Source organism: Gouania willdenowi, chromosome 16, assembly GCF_900634775.1.
Source record: "Gouania willdenowi chromosome 16, fGouWil2.1, whole genome shotgun sequence".
In the NCBI taxonomy this organism is placed as follows: Eukaryota; Metazoa; Chordata; class Actinopteri; order Blenniiformes; family Gobiesocidae; genus Gouania; species Gouania willdenowi.
Genome location: NC_041059.1, coordinates 20832652 through 20848295, shown reverse-complemented (window position 1 = coordinate 20848295; position 15644 = coordinate 20832652). Strand labels below are relative to the sequence as shown.

At 36.9% G+C, this 15644-nt stretch overlaps 1 protein-coding gene across 5 annotated transcripts in view; it reads left to right on the top strand.

Annotated features, from left to right (window-relative positions):
- The first annotated feature begins 500 nt into the window (after positions 1-500).
- Positions 501-15644, top strand: part of cobl (cordon-bleu WH2 repeat protein) — a 58870-nt gene continuing 43726 nt past the window's right edge. For 4 of the 5 annotated variants that reach the window (XM_028470261.1, XM_028470262.1, XM_028470263.1 and 1 more), the window contains exons 1-2: positions 501-636; positions 856-969. In XM_028470261.1, coding sequence (XP_028326062.1) covers positions 941-969 — 29 coding nt within the window. In that variant the 5' untranslated portion in view covers positions 501-636; positions 856-940. Of the gene's footprint in view, positions 637-855; positions 970-13686; positions 13874-15644 lie in introns of those variants that run through there. The other variant, XM_028470260.1, reaches the window with a different exon arrangement.

Genomic DNA, 15644 nt, shown 5'->3' with positions numbered 1-15644 from the left:
TCTCAGTTCCTCTCTTTGTTCTAATATCACTAGGAGATTAATATGGATCATAATTAGGAATGGGGATGAATTAGCTTGCGGGTAACGATACGATACAATATTTTTTGGAAAAGAACAATAAATTGCACACAACAAACCAGAACAATCTAGTGTGAAGTAGACACTCGTACCCTAAACGATACACCTTGCGACTGATATTAGATTTTTTCCATATTGCAAAATAGAAACTCGATACATCTTGAATCTCGATATATCACCCAGTCCTAATGTCAACCTTTTTAGGGTTTATACTTAACTTGTTCTTTTTTTTTTTTTTTTGCTTTTAATTTTGCACAACTGTGGACACAGATGTGAACTAAAAATCCTGTTTCTAATTTTGAGTAGGTGTTTACTGCTGTTTAGTATTGTAGAAGTTACAATTATTTCTACAGTTAGAAAAATCATTACGTGTACATTGTGCGGTTTACGGAGACTCTTATTTTGAAACAGGTTTCCGGAAGGTCTGTTCCTACATGACCCAATGCTTGACGCAAACCTGAGCAACCTTCAGAGAGATACGAAGATTAAAAGAAGTGGATTTGACATTGCGTCTTCCACATTTTACACGCGGTTGTTCAGTAAACATTTTGGACTGATGTGAGTTTCTCTCTGTTTTATTTATATAATATATATTATAAAGTCTCTCGTGTGTTGTGTATCATCTCTAAGGACGTATATTGCTGCGCTTCTGTCACTTGTTGAGTCATTTTAGCCGCATGTGTTTGTTTTTTATTGAAGCCAAAGCAACACTTTAAACGTGTTTGAAAGCGTAGCGAAGGAAAAACAAATGTAACGGTGTTGTTTTATTAACCACAGGTGGAAGCGGACACTGGGAATGTGCTGCGTTTAAAGACACTGGGAAAGCCCATGTTGGAGGGACGTTGGAAAAATATTCACTGCCATGACCGAGTCTTCCAAACCTCCTTTGGGGTAAGTTTTACCACATCATTTAACACCCTCGAATACATTTTAAATTTTTTTTAAATTTATTTATTTATTTATTTATTTATTAGTTCTGTTTGTTTTCGGAAACAAACGGAAACGTAAAAACGGGAAAAATAAAAATAAATATTATTTAGGTTTTATTAATTTATAACCTATGTTCCATTTAGCAATTTCACTTAACATCATCGTAAACATTATTATTATTATTATTATTATTATTATTATTATTATTATTATTATTATTATTATTATTATTATTATTTTTTTTTTTTTTTTTTTTAAGTTCTTCTTTTTTTTTTTTTTCCCATAGAGAAGTTATTCTGGTTCTTCCATATATTTATTTTTTTCGTACAAAAGCCCAAAGGTTTTATTAATTTATAATCTATGTTCCAATTAGCAATTTCACTTAACATCCTTGTAATACATTATTATTATTATTATTATTATTATTATTATAGTTCTATTTTATTTATTTTTTTCCATTGAAAAACTATTATGGTTCTTCCATATATTTATTTTATTTATTTATTTTTTCGTACAAAAGCCCAAAGGTTTTATTAATTTATAATCTATGTTCCAATTGGCAATTTCTATTTTATCAAACAATCTTTCTCAGATAAAGAAAATACATTTTAAAAGAAAGAAAAGAAAAAAAAAGTTGGTTTAAAAAAAACCCATTAAAAAAGCTCACATTTTTCCACTGGGGTTGTAAATAACATCAGATTTAAAATATTTTAAGATTGGGACTGATAAATTATTATTAATAGTCTTTAGTTTACTCATATTGTTTATTTCCTGCTGATGATAACGTAAGCAGAATAAAAGCTTTATTATATTAAACCATTTTCATCCATCACGCTAATACCAATTTTGATTAATATTCCCACATTTTGACATTTATTTTATAAAATTAATTGTCGTCGGTAGAATGGATGGCTATAGATAAACATTGATATATTGTGGTTGATGTGAGGACTATTCCAGCATAATAATCTTCCCCTTTAACAATCCTTGCCCACCTAATACAATTAGAAAATGAATATATATGCTATTGTTTCTTATAACTTTTTTTGAAAGACACTGAACGTGTATATTTTCTGTTATTTGTGTTTGCCGTTGTAAGAGATTACAGAAAAATGGATGTTGGGTGTCATTCCTTGTAGGACATGAGGCTGCTCTGTGGGCCGCGTTTTTGCCAGGCCATTGAAAGCTGAAAGGCTCATTGACAATATTAGTGTAACGAACAACAGAGAGGGCGTTCTAGCAACTCACACTCACTCATCAGCATTGTGAGAGTAAAACACAGTTGAGCTGCACGTGTGTTTTTAACTGTAGATGTAGAGACAAAGCAGGGCAGCAGCTGATTCCCATAATACCTGTGTCTGCGGTGGCATGTTTGGGTGTGGTTAAAGTACTTTAAAGTCTTGGGTGTTTTTGCCACTGACACATGATAAATAGACTTCAGACACACGCCCGTTATTTTTCTGTCATGTGTCGAACACAGTCCATTACTGTATGTTTATGGCATCACAAAAACAAACAAGGTGTGGTGGTTGTGTGTGTTTCCTCCTGGCCCAGTTCTAGTTTAAGATCAATGTCAGTGGGAGTAATATAATACCAATAGGGTGGTTTAAAATAAATTGTACAGTGAAAAATGATCTGTCTAAAACTGTTCTCATGTCAGTTGATTGATTGTATTCTGTATAGACAATAATATCCAGCCTGGAAGTTTCTATGCTCAGCAGTCTCTCCACCAAAATAATAAGAAATCTGTGAGTTATGCAGTCTCAACCCTTAAGTTATCACCAAAAAGGTCAATTGAGATTTGAATCTGTAATCTAAAACAGTGGTTCCCAATCTTTTTGTACCCCTTCTCATTTTTGTTCAAATCGGTGTATCACCTCTTTCTATCATAAATATACTCTCCATAATTTCATATGCTTTTTCATTTGTGGGAACAAATGTGTATAGAACATTGGTTCCTGAAGGCTTAATCTACAAATTCAAACAATGAGTGAAATTTAGATAAGTACAACTTTTATGTGATTACTTCTCTTTTGTAAAATGTTGCTAATTATTGTCTCCCTGTTGTCAGAAGTGTGATAAAAATGGCCTTTACAGCATAAATAGTCCCTGTTTCAATAAATTACAAGAAAACATAGTATTTTATTGAGCAATAGTACTGTTAGTTTGTGGTGAATTTGTCCAAAAAATAGCCCTGATAAGGAACTAACACACGTAGACACCTTGACTGGCTTCATTACCTGGATAGGTTTATTCAGTGTCTCATCCAGGGTCCATTGGTCTGCTGCTGGGTGTTTTATCTTGCTTTCTCTAGCTTTATGTCCGGATGGTGACGGACAAGATGAGCAGTAATCTTCTTTGTGTTACCCAACACGCTACTATGTTTAATACAGCTTTAGGCATGTCGAAATCCGTTCGCCATGAAATCGATCAAAAGTATGTCCATACCTGGTGAGAACCCTGCTATGGATGTTTGGTTTCCAATACAATAGTGCTTTTTTTTGGGATAATAATTTGGTGAAATTTGTCTTTGAATTTATGTAAGAAGGAAATTGGTCTGTATGACGGGGAACACATGCAAACCAGGAAGGATCTGACTGCCAAGTGTGAACAGAGCAAGTCTGTTTTTATTATATGAGTGGCCTTCTTTAATAAATACAGCGGGAAAGTTTAGTGTTGGCAACATCACCTGATACCCTCAAACAAATAACATGATAATCATCGCTGATTGTTGGATACAAAGGCCAAATATAATGGTGTTGAGAATTTCAAACAGTGGGAGGATACATGTTGTCAACAGTAACTAATTTACACAACTCCTGATTGTGTGTATTTTGTGTGTTAAATGTGAAGTATGTGAAGGTCAGTTTTGTCATTTTACAATAACTTTTTAAATGAATTTTATTTGCATTTTATGACCTCCAAAAAACACATAAAACACCACAAAGAAGTACACAAAATGACTCCAAAAACAGACAAAACAACAATAAAAATTACACAAATTGACTCAAAAAACAAGCAAAAAAATGACACAACTATGATTAAAACACACTAAAACTCTACATGTCAGATCATCTTAAAGGGTGATATGAGGCTTTATAACGGTTACTAAAAATGGAACTGATTGTAACTGTTCCCTGGCGCTACTCCGTGGCTGTCGGACCGAAGTGTCCGCTATGAAAGCGAAAGTAAACGGGAGGCATCGCTCTGCTTAGGACTCTCACTTTTAACATGCTTGAGGTGAATAAACAAAAGAAGCACGCGCGCACACACAGGCGCTAACAGCAGACGCTGTTCCCCACTTTCAGAGCCAGTAAGACTGGGGAATAAAGTCTGGTGCTCAGCTCAGCTGTGTCACGTAACAACAACTCTTCGGTGGTAAATGAGACGATAAAAACAGTGCAATGAAGCATCTATAAAAAAGTTTTCATCACGACAATGACGTCATTGATCGGATCTGCAAATTAAGACATATACAGCGATTGCATAAAATGCAAAATATCGGCCGATCCGATATAGCCCGATCAGATCGGTTTAAAAGCCTAGTTTCAGATATCATTTCTCAAAGTATTTTGCCAATGAAATCTGGCTTGCTTTTTAGCCTAATGTTTAGGCCTTCAACTCAACTGTGCAGTTAGGAGTAAAGGTCCCTTTACCTAGAAACCTTAATAGTATTCATTTCAAGTATTTAGGGAGTCCTCTTGCCTAATGACAAAGCAAACCAGGCACAGAGTCAGCTGGCTATGGGCCCTAATTTTCTTCTTTTTTTAATCAGCCCTCTGTTTTGTGACATTTGTGTTAGTGACAATTACTGACAACTCCCATTGTGATTAGATCTCATTCTCATGATTACAAATTAAGAAGTGCCTTAACTATACAGATAGAACACAGCTCGTGGAATCACACAGAGTTACTTAGAGGAAAGTTTGTACAGAGTACTAATATATTCTACCCAAGTAATAAAAGTGCCGTTACTTGATTGCAATTGTACAAAAACAAGTAAGTCATACATAAAATACTCAAATTACAAGTAAAAAGTAGCTAAATTAAATAGTACTCAAAGCAAAATTTACTAGTCATCTGAAAAGCGCGGTCTTCAGATGTTTTTTAAAAGAGTCCACACAGTCAAGCTCACGGAGGGACTGGTGTAGGCTATTCCAGAGTCTTGGCACCACCGCCTGGGACGCTAGGTCACCCCGGGTTTTAAAATGAGTTTTTGGGATCATGACGTTGGACTAGAAATGGCACGACTAAGAACAGATGGATTATGGTTAAATGTGACTTAAATTAACTGCTGACCTGAAATCAGTACAGTGCTGTGGTTTAAGGCAGTGGTGCTCAAATGTTTTGGGCTCTAGTACCCCCTTTCTCTTATTTCTGATCCAAGTACCCCCTTTGTCTGACTACAATATTTTGCTAAGAATTCTATAAAAAAAAACAACTATAGAGCATAATAATGGGATGAATGAGTGATAACCACACATTTTAAAGAATCTAATTTTGGAAATAAATGGAAAAGACATAGTAATTAGTGCCTCCTGATTAGAGCTCACTGTTGTAGTTTCACATGTCCGTTGATCATTGTATACAAATAATAATAATTTACTTAGCAACGGTTGGGTGTAGAAATTAATTACTTTACTTCTTTTTAAAATATACTTAAGTACAGTAAAGTTACTGATTTCAAAATGTACTCAAAAAAAGTACAATTGCCCATTAAAGCAACTCAATGACAGTAACATGAGTACTTTGTAATCCGTTACTTAGAAGTGTGTGCTACCAATCCTGCAGTCTACATTTAGTTGTTCTTTGGTGTGTATAGTTTTTTTTCTTCCAGGTACTGTAGTTTTTTCCATAGTACAAAGACAAGTCTGCAAGGATAATTGGGGGGACAGTAACTAGCCCTGTAGTTGTGCACACAGGCATGCTGTATTTGTCTCTTGTGTTTTAGGGTCTTCAAAGGGTTGATGACCTGTCTAGTCCCCTGCGCTGTTTGTCCTGTGTAAACAAATAAAGGTTCTAGTTGGCACTGATTGGGAAAAAAAAATGGAAATTTTTATTACCGTCTATTTGGTTTAATCTTCTGTCAGAGTTTGGAGAGGCATTATTTAACCCAGTGGTGTTTCCTGTGGTTTCTGTTCCTTTTGTTTGTGTGTCTGTTTAGTTGTGAGTGGAGTGGGGTTCAAACTTCCGATTGATGTGGTTTTGGTGCACACAGTTTAATTTATAATACACACTCCCCACAGAACAATAAGGAAGTGAGGGGCTTATTGCAATAACCCCAGGATGAATGAAACTGACTTCACAGCCTCTTCTCTCAATGTGTGTTTTCTCATCTGCGTTTTACTATCTTGTTGTTGGTTTATTGGCGGGTTTCTCTGTTATCAGTTGTTTTTAGAGTTGAAACCTTGTGGGCCATCAGAAAAAGTATACGTTTAGTGTGGTCTCACTGTTTTGTCTCCCAATGAAAAACAGTTTTTTACATTAGGGCTTTTTTTTCCCAGTATTTGCTTTAAATTGTTGGGAAACTGCAGCAAGACAAAATGCAGATATTCTTTGTGATATTATTTTCTATTTTTTAAATGTGTGGATTGTTTTTTGTTGGGTATATTTGGGTCCATTTGACTATTTAACTGCAAAGCACAAATTTTTTAGTCTATCCATAAATCTGTTATATGATATCTATAGTGTGTCCACACCCAGAGATTAATAACAGGCTGGTAAAACCCTCTTTCCCTCTTCTAAAACACTTGGTGCTCCCTTAAGTGCCATTGAAGGAAGTTCTCTATTGTGTGCAAGGAAAATTAATGAATTAATGCTGGGCCCACTCAATGAAAATGTGGGTCTTTCTCTAGTTTTCACACCTACCCGTTTATTCTGGTGTCTTTATTGAGTTAATATCAGATTTCTTTATTTTAAATTCTGCACTCTATTTGTCAGCTGGTGTTTAGGGGATTTTTTTCTTTCTTGGTTGAACACAGTTTAAATACAGTAACTAAACATCTTCAAAAAAAAAGTGTCTTTATTTAGAAGCTGAAGGCTCATGGTCAGCCACAAGATCAACTCTGCTGGACTCATGGAGTTCCCTTTTTCCATGTTTTAAAATGGGAGGGTGTGGATGCAGTTGTTTTTATAAGCATATTCCTGAACTGTAAACAGTAACTAAAACACACCAACGTTGTATGTGGCAGTGGTGAGAACGGCCTTGGTGAACATTGAGCATTAAAAATGAAAGAAATATGTTTTTCTTTGCACCGAAAAAACTTAATTATTACTGTTCTAAAATATGTGATTGCCCATTTTTTACCTTGTTCTATAAAGATTAAATTTTTTCCCCATTTATTGAATTTTGTTGAGATTCTTCAAAGGGGGGCGCAAGAGAAGTTTGAGAACCACTGAACTATATGGTAAGATGCTACAACACTGAGTAATTAATTTGGTCAGTTTAGGAAATAAAACAAAACAAAACAATAGCAGCTAAAAAAAAAGGATTAATTTAATTGAATAACTGTTGAACACATGAATTTGATAAGATTCACTGTGGCGTTCCATTACAAGAACAGCCTAACAACATGGTTTTAAAGGGGACATATTATGAAAAATCCGCTTTTGCAGTTTTGGGATCACATATGAGATAACTTGAGTGTCCACCGGCACACAAAATGTGAAATGAAACCATCCAGTTGTTTGTTTGTGGTCTGTGTAAGCCTTATAACACAGCGAAAATTCCTCTGTTTCAAATTTTCTAACTTTGTGATGTCACAAGCTAAATCGGGAAAGAAAATACCCTCCCCTCCGCTGGTGACTCCACCCATGGACTCCACCTGCAACCTGATGAAACTTTTGCGAAAGTCCGCCATTGTTTTTCACATTGAACGCGACTGTAGCGACGCAGTCACTTTCAATCGCCTGTGATGAGTCGCTTAAAGATAGTGGTGCTTTTTGGTCACTTCATTGCACGTGCATTTGTTGCACGCAGAGCTGGGTGACAGGGGAGAGAGAGGGCTGGCTTTTACGGTTTAAATGATCAACTTACGGAGTTACTAAAGGATGAGTTTACTCAGGCTTATTCAAGAAGTTAACCGCTTTCATTTTGGCCCCGGTATATTAAGGAAGCCTCCGACTGCAGCCGTGTCACTGTAGCGAGAGGGAGGGGCTGCTGTCTCGGCTCTACAGACAGTAAATGATGGGAGAGTTGTCGCTTGAAAAGTTCAAATATTTCAACTTTGAGAGACAAGGTCATGCAGGACCTCTTGAAGTTGCGTCATTTACATTTTACATTTTGAATGTAATCGAGTCACTTCAGTCGCGTTCGGTGTGAACGCACCTTTAGTGTGTGCCACCCATGGAAGACGGGCGGGGAAGGGGGAGGTTCTATGCAAATCCAGGAACACACCCCCCAAAATGGAAACGCTCTCAAAGACCTCAATAATACAGGGTCTTAAATCTCCCCACTTGCTTAATTCATGTTGTGTTTTGACCAACCACAGCACAGATATGTCATTTAGACCACAGGGAACTGTTTTAATAGGTGAACAATTGGTATAACGTGTCGATAAGCGCTGTTTCAGAACGGGTTGATGTACTATATAGACGGATGGGTTGCTCAACTCTGCTTTCTTCCTAGTTTTGTCCCTGCTAAACCAAACCCGGCGGGGTGTGTATGTGTTCATGTTCAGTGTGTACAGGTAGACTTCATCTGTCTGTACCCTGCAGCTGCTATGAGCGCCTCTGTATTTATTTCTGGAAGCTGGCTCTCATATATTCGTCACTGTGGTATGTGTGTTTGTTTGAGAGGAAGACAGACACGTGTGTGTATGTGTGTGTGTGTGTGTGTGTGTGTGTGTGTGTGGGTGGGTGGGTGGGTGTGGATTGGACAGATTCCTTCCCTCTAATAAACCCAGTGGGATGGGCTGATAAAGTAGAGATGGTAAACTTGTTGTGACAACATTGCTCATTCATACAATTTTATTGTAGCTGCTAGCTTGACTTCTGCCATGATAACTGAAATAATAAAATAATACAAAGTTACCTTGCTGCCTTTAAAGGGGTAGTGTTATGAAAAAATCACTTATATAATGGTTTTTGCTACAGTGATATACTGTACTTCCCTTTAGCCTCATTCAGAGTGCCAAAATTTTCAAAAGTTCTGTTTCCTCCCTCCCTTGTTATTCTACAATTTGTAAAAAGTCAGCTCAAAATGGCCTGTTTTTTAGGAGCACTCTGAAAGTGACTTTTCAGAGGACTAAAACGCCAGAAAACAGGCGAGTTTGGGAAAAAGAAACCCTCAATACTATGTTGTTGCGGTCCTTAGAACCAATGGAGGTGGGTGAAAAAAATCGCATAATACTGCACGTTTAAACACTCAACACCAAATATTCTGATTTCAAATACTTTAGTTTTAGGTACAGTGACTGTAACACGAGTGAGTATTTAATAAGTCACCCCGCAGCACCTTCTCCTCTAATGAACATGGAGCTTTGGGAATATAGAGTACATGCTAATTGTTATTTCTGCCGTTCTGCTGCCTACATTCAACTCCTCCCTCTTTTCCCTTGTGTTGCACTCCACCCATTTTTACCCCTTTCTTCATATTCTCCATTTACCATAGGCTTTGTGCCACCTGGTACCTTGTCTCACTTTTCCAGCCTTCCTTGCCCTGGATTCTGTTCATTCTGTGTCATCAAATCACAATGTACTTGTACTTGTATGCATACTCTTTTGATGAAGTGAAGTGAGTGATGTGGTCAGAAAGGTGTTAACAGAAGGAAAGAGTGACTAAATCCCACCTTAATTACTAGGTGAGATTTAAACACATTGTTGCTAATCTACGGAAGGCATCATGGCATATTTAAATAAAGGTTGGTTATGCTGGAAACCGTAAACAAACCCTTTCCAGAGGTCACTTTAGACTCTTGTCTCTTTGTACTGTCCTTCTGCATGTGTTCGCTTGTGTTTCTCACAGTCACAGCTGCCACTGGTTCCGAGTCTGCTCTCTTCTGCAGTCCAAGGAGCGTAAATATATGTTGCCATGGGGACACCTTGACACCCAAGAGGTATGCAGGCTACGGAGCAAGAACAGTGGTGTGGGTGAAATGGAGCGTGAGTGACCAGGATGTGTGTCATTACCAGTGTCCAGTATAAAAAGGAGAGTGTGCCAGAGAAGAATGTGCAACTGGGATTTTGTGAAGGAAAAGCACAAATTCAAAGAAATTCTAAATGTTAAGCAAGTGGTCAAAATTCCTTGACTTTGCAACTATGTATGGAAAGTGGCAAGGTACTTTGGCAGAATTCTGTTGATAATGTGCGGGAATTTTTCTGCCTTTTGAAATAATTTATTACCTGCAACCTCTATCATATTTTATCTGCACTTACAAAAAAGTTCATTTTTGGTTGTATTAAACAGAATATTATTGTGGGCCTGACTGGATGCTCTGGCGCCCGTCGGCCTTGAGTTTTGACATGTGCTCTGTGGGAGGAGTATTCAACCTGTGCATGTTTTGTCCAACCTATTCACTTCTGATATGATTTATTACTCAATTTGTAGTGTGTAATGTCATAAAGCTTCATCAAGGGATATTACTCAAAGAACAAGTCAGCAGCAGAAGGATGAGAGAAACAATATTTATTTGATTATTATTAATCAATGAGTTTCCTAAATTTTTAACATTAAACATAATATTCTACAATAAAATAAATGCATAAATAGCCAAAGTAAATCTAATTAAAATTATATGAAAGTTACATTACCAAAAGGCATCAATTTTCTGGATCCAGGTAACTTTCCTCCCGGTGTGTTTTTCTCGCTGCTGCAGCTGTATCTCTTTTCTGCACCAGAGTGGAGCTCTGCAGTGATTGGCTCTGGCGCGCACGTGACTGTGGTCGCGCTGCTCCCGGTGGACAATTTTATGAAATAATTTATGCACAGTATCTTTTCTCTTTAAACAAATCCAACTTTGCACACCTTTGAACCAAGCAGCAGCCATGTTGAAAGTCTCAGGTCAATCTGAGCCTGATTTGCAGAGTCATTTGAGGGACACAGACAGACAGAGCTTCCTTACTTTTATAGAGAGATTAGGTTTATTTCTCTTGCACTATGTTTCTGTTTTCTCTGAGTATATATTTTTATTTATCTTACATTAAGGGTTATAGTACTACTTTGTAGATCTGTGACACATGCGACCAGACAGACATCCCTGTGCCTCCTGGCATGACTTAACCTGAGTGCCATGATCAGAGTGAGCAGGGGAGTATTGGGTCATGAAGTCATTTGGCCCGACACATGTTTTGACAGTGGGGCTAATATGATTAACAGGTACACACACACACACACACCCTTGCATAATGCAATATTGGCCTGCACTGTACATTATACTCTTAGTTATATGTGCAATACCTTATTAGCTTAATACACATTAAATGCAATATTTGCCCTTTTAACTGTAAATATTTTACTGTTTAATGTAAACATTAGTCCGATTCTGTCCTTATATTGTTGTTTATACTTGCAAATCTCCATTTTAAACATATGCATTGCATTATTGTTTAATATAAAATCGGAAATCTTTTGATGTAATAAAGCCTTTTTACACTCGGAAATCTTGCTCTCGTTCAGTTCTCGTGCATGAGGTCAAAGGTCAAAAGGGATAAAACTTGCCATGGCTGACAGTGTAGACAGTGAGTCTGACAGATTTACATCATTTTTCCCATTGAAGCGTTGATTCCTTGAAAGATTTTTTGCGGAAATGTGGTATGGGTTTCAAAGGCAGAAAGACCGTTTTAGCTGCTAAAGCTAATGCTGCACATGAGCTGAAAATTCTGGTTTTTCCTGGCTTTCAACAGTGACCAGCTGATTAACAAATGTGCAACTTGAATTAAAATAATAGCTTAAATAAAAAATAATCATGGACCTGGTTAGTGAATGGTGTACCTCCTAAATGTACCTTTCAAAGTGAGAACTCGTACTGTCCTTTTCACACTGGAAAATCTTGCTTGTCCCAACAACAATAATAATAATAATAATACATGTTAATTATAATCACTTTTCAAAAGCTCAAAGACAGTTTACAGTTGTTAAAACTACAGAAGTCAAAAAAGAAACTAACTACAATAAAAGTGAATCCAGAAAATACATAACAATCATAAGTTAAAAGCTTGGGTGAAGCAGAGGAGGTCTGTCGCTTTGATACTGCTTCTCCCATCGGTTTTACAAATGTGCTAAGATATGTCCATCATTTCCAGGTAGAGTCCGAATTCCATCCGCTGGAGACCCAGGTAGTCAGTGATTTTCATCAACCCGGGGTAACCTGTGTAGAAGTGAGACGACTGCCCTTGCTTTGATACTGCAGCTCTCATCGGTTTTCAAAAGTGCTTAGATCGGCAGAAAGTGGCATCAGCGGAAAACCCTGGTCCCCCCCCTCAAGTCTGAATATGTGTAATATGAATAATATAAACACTATTAAATAGGGGTGTTGAAAAAAATCCATTCTGTGATATATTGCGATAATACGTTGCGTGATTCTTGGATTGATTCATATACTGTATTAAAATAAAAAATCACAATAATCGCCTTATACTTTAATATTGGTATACAGTATATTGTATCATATCGTGACCTATGTATTGGGATATGAATCGTATCGCTAGATGCCAGGCAATACACACCCCTACTATTAAAACACTAAACAATCTCTGGACTAAAATGACAAGCGCGTATTAGGTTGGCAGTTTCAGCAGACCAACCGAGCTGGTAAACCTTTATATGCCTCTCGACCTATGACCCCCCTAGTCGCACATGCACAGTTCCAGAGTGTGAAAAGGCTTATTATCTCACATATTCCATTGGTTGTTTTTTAGTGTTTTTGTCTACGAAGAGTCGATTAAGGAAGTTTTCATTTTGTAATGGTGTTCAGTCAGAGACGGAACCTGAGAGGAGGAAGAACCAATTAGCCGTCCATTCTGTGTGGGTGTGTAACTCAGTCTCTGTAACGGCTCAGCTCTTACTGCCCCTTGTGCCAGAGCAGGGCATCCTGTTTTCATTCCCTTCGTCTTCTTTGCTCGTTCCCCCTTTTTTTTTTTTTTTCTTCCCTCGTTTACACACATTCTAACTCAGTGGGGGACTAAGGTTTTCCTAAAGGAGTCTTGTGTGTGTTGGAGAGAGGGAGAGTGAAGTGGGTACCGGTGAGGCAAACAAGTGAGAGGGAGAGGAGGATACTGGCAACTGTGTTAAGTCTGGGCCCAGGCCCAGTCCCACACTTTTACAGAGCCCACTTTTGTTTATCTCCATGACCCAAAAAAACATGAAGAATATCACAGATTTACAGATTGCATTGATCCATAATGAAAGGATCCCCTCACTCTTTAATAGAGATGAAGGTCCTACAAGTGCGCTATAGTTGACTAATGTGCAGGTAGTTTTTCAATATGACATCACACTGTCATTTGACTCCCAACTAGATAATAATCAACCCTGTTCAACCCTTTAAGTGTACTCTGTCATTCTTATGATTCATCCATTGAATACCATTCTTCCATCCCATAATAACAAGTCAATGGCCCTGTGCGTCTTTCTGAGTGATATCCACCTTAGCTGTTAATGGTTAACTTTGTCAGGTTAGAGTCCGCTCACTGTGCTAAGCCTATGTGCATTCCTCCCTCTTCTTACTGTTTGTGCCTTTGCACTGAGGCAGGAGCAGCTTGATGAATACTCTGTTAACACCTGATCATTGGTTTGCACAGTCTTCCATTATTTTTTTTGGGGGGGGGGTGGAGACAGTGGTTGGTCCCAGGAAGAGGATTTTTAAATATTGTGCTCTATAACAAAACACTTTTGGAACATTTAATCATCTCAAGGACTTCTCTTGACGTGAGTTGGATGATTTTCTTTTCTTATCAAAGACTGATAATTCACTCCATCTGTTAGTTGAAATTTGTAGAAACAGATTGAGTAGATATATGTGATTGTGAGACGTTAGGAAATGTTTGATTTGTCTGAACTGATGTCTTTGTCCAGCTGAGTACGTGCACTGCTGAGCCAAGGTCAAACATATAGATAGTGGAGTCGTGCCAAATTCCACTGACATTTGTCACATGGCAGAACACGGTTTAGTATGGTTTGAATTTTATGTTTAGTATTTCTAAAAAGAACAGCATCTACTTTTTAGTTGATACAAGGCTCACAAATAACATAGCTAACACTTTATTATATATATTTGTTATATATATTTATTATTATAGTTATTTTTTGCCCATAAAAAATATCTGTTTCTAAATGTACATATACTTTTTTCTTTTCTTTTTTTATTCATTGTTATTGTTATTTTGTATTTTTTTTATATTTTTTAACTTTGGTTAAACATTTGGCACCTTATCATTCATTAGCACCTTGTCTTTCAGTCATCTTACAACCTCCTCTTTTTCTGCGTGTGTATAATTATTAATATTTGTTTTGCTGATTTATAATACATATATAATTAATTATTTTTCTTTTTTTTTTGCCTTGCTTGGCTCTGTTTTTGGCTGTAATTAACTCTTCATACTTGGAATGAGATTATATCAGTTTTCTTAAAAACCGAACCTTTCACAAAAGGCTCTTTGAAGTCACTTATTGACTAAATGTTGGAACAGTGTTCTTGTAAAAGTATAAGTTACAAGGCTGTGATTGGATATCTCAGCAGATGTTATGACATTACGACTCAGCAGAAACTAATGCATACCATGCAGTTACTTAAGAGACTTTAAGCACACTGTATCTATAGACTTTGTCACTGAAGGTAAAGTGCAATTGTTTCAAACACCGAAATAAGTCGTCATCGATAGTCAAGTTGCTCCTCTAGTCATAGCTGTGCAGTGGTGTTGGTTTTTCATTTGGCTGGTATGTTATGTAACTCAGACACAGGATCTCAGGAAGAACAACATAGGAAATTAGATTTTCTGTGTAATTACATTTTCATGATGTGATTCCACTGAAACAATTGCGTCAGATCGAAAGGCTGAGTCTCATTCAATTTGTTTTATGATGCAGTGTTTTATCACTTGGTTGGGTTCAATGACCTTAGATTAATATTTTTAGTAATGTGATGTTTTTGATGAGAACTTGCACAAAGAAGTACATTTCTGAATCCCCCAACATAGTACTAACTATAATTTCTGCATTTCCTAAAGAAAATGGAAGTGAGTATGCAGGTGCTGACCAACATCTCGGTACGCTAAGCGAATTCAGAAGATCCATTCATCCATTTTCACAAGTTAGCATTAACATTAGCTATCATTACTATTCGCTATCATTAGCATAATTAGCATTAGCATTAACTAGCTTTAGCATTATTATTATTATTGTTATTAGCTAGAATTAGCATGAAGATAGCATGAGCCTAGCATTAGCATTGCCTAGTGTTAGCATTAACCTAGCAATAGCATTAATTTTGCTTTAATATTAGTTTAATGTTAACAATAACTTAGCGTTAGCCTAGCAATAGCATTAGCCTAGTGTTAGCATTAACGCAGCACTAGCATTAATTTTGCTTTAATATTAGTTTAATGTTAACAATAGCCTAGCGTTAGCCTAGAAGTAGCATTAGCCTAGTATTAGCATTAACCATGCAATAGCGTTCACCTAGCAATAGAATTAACCAAGC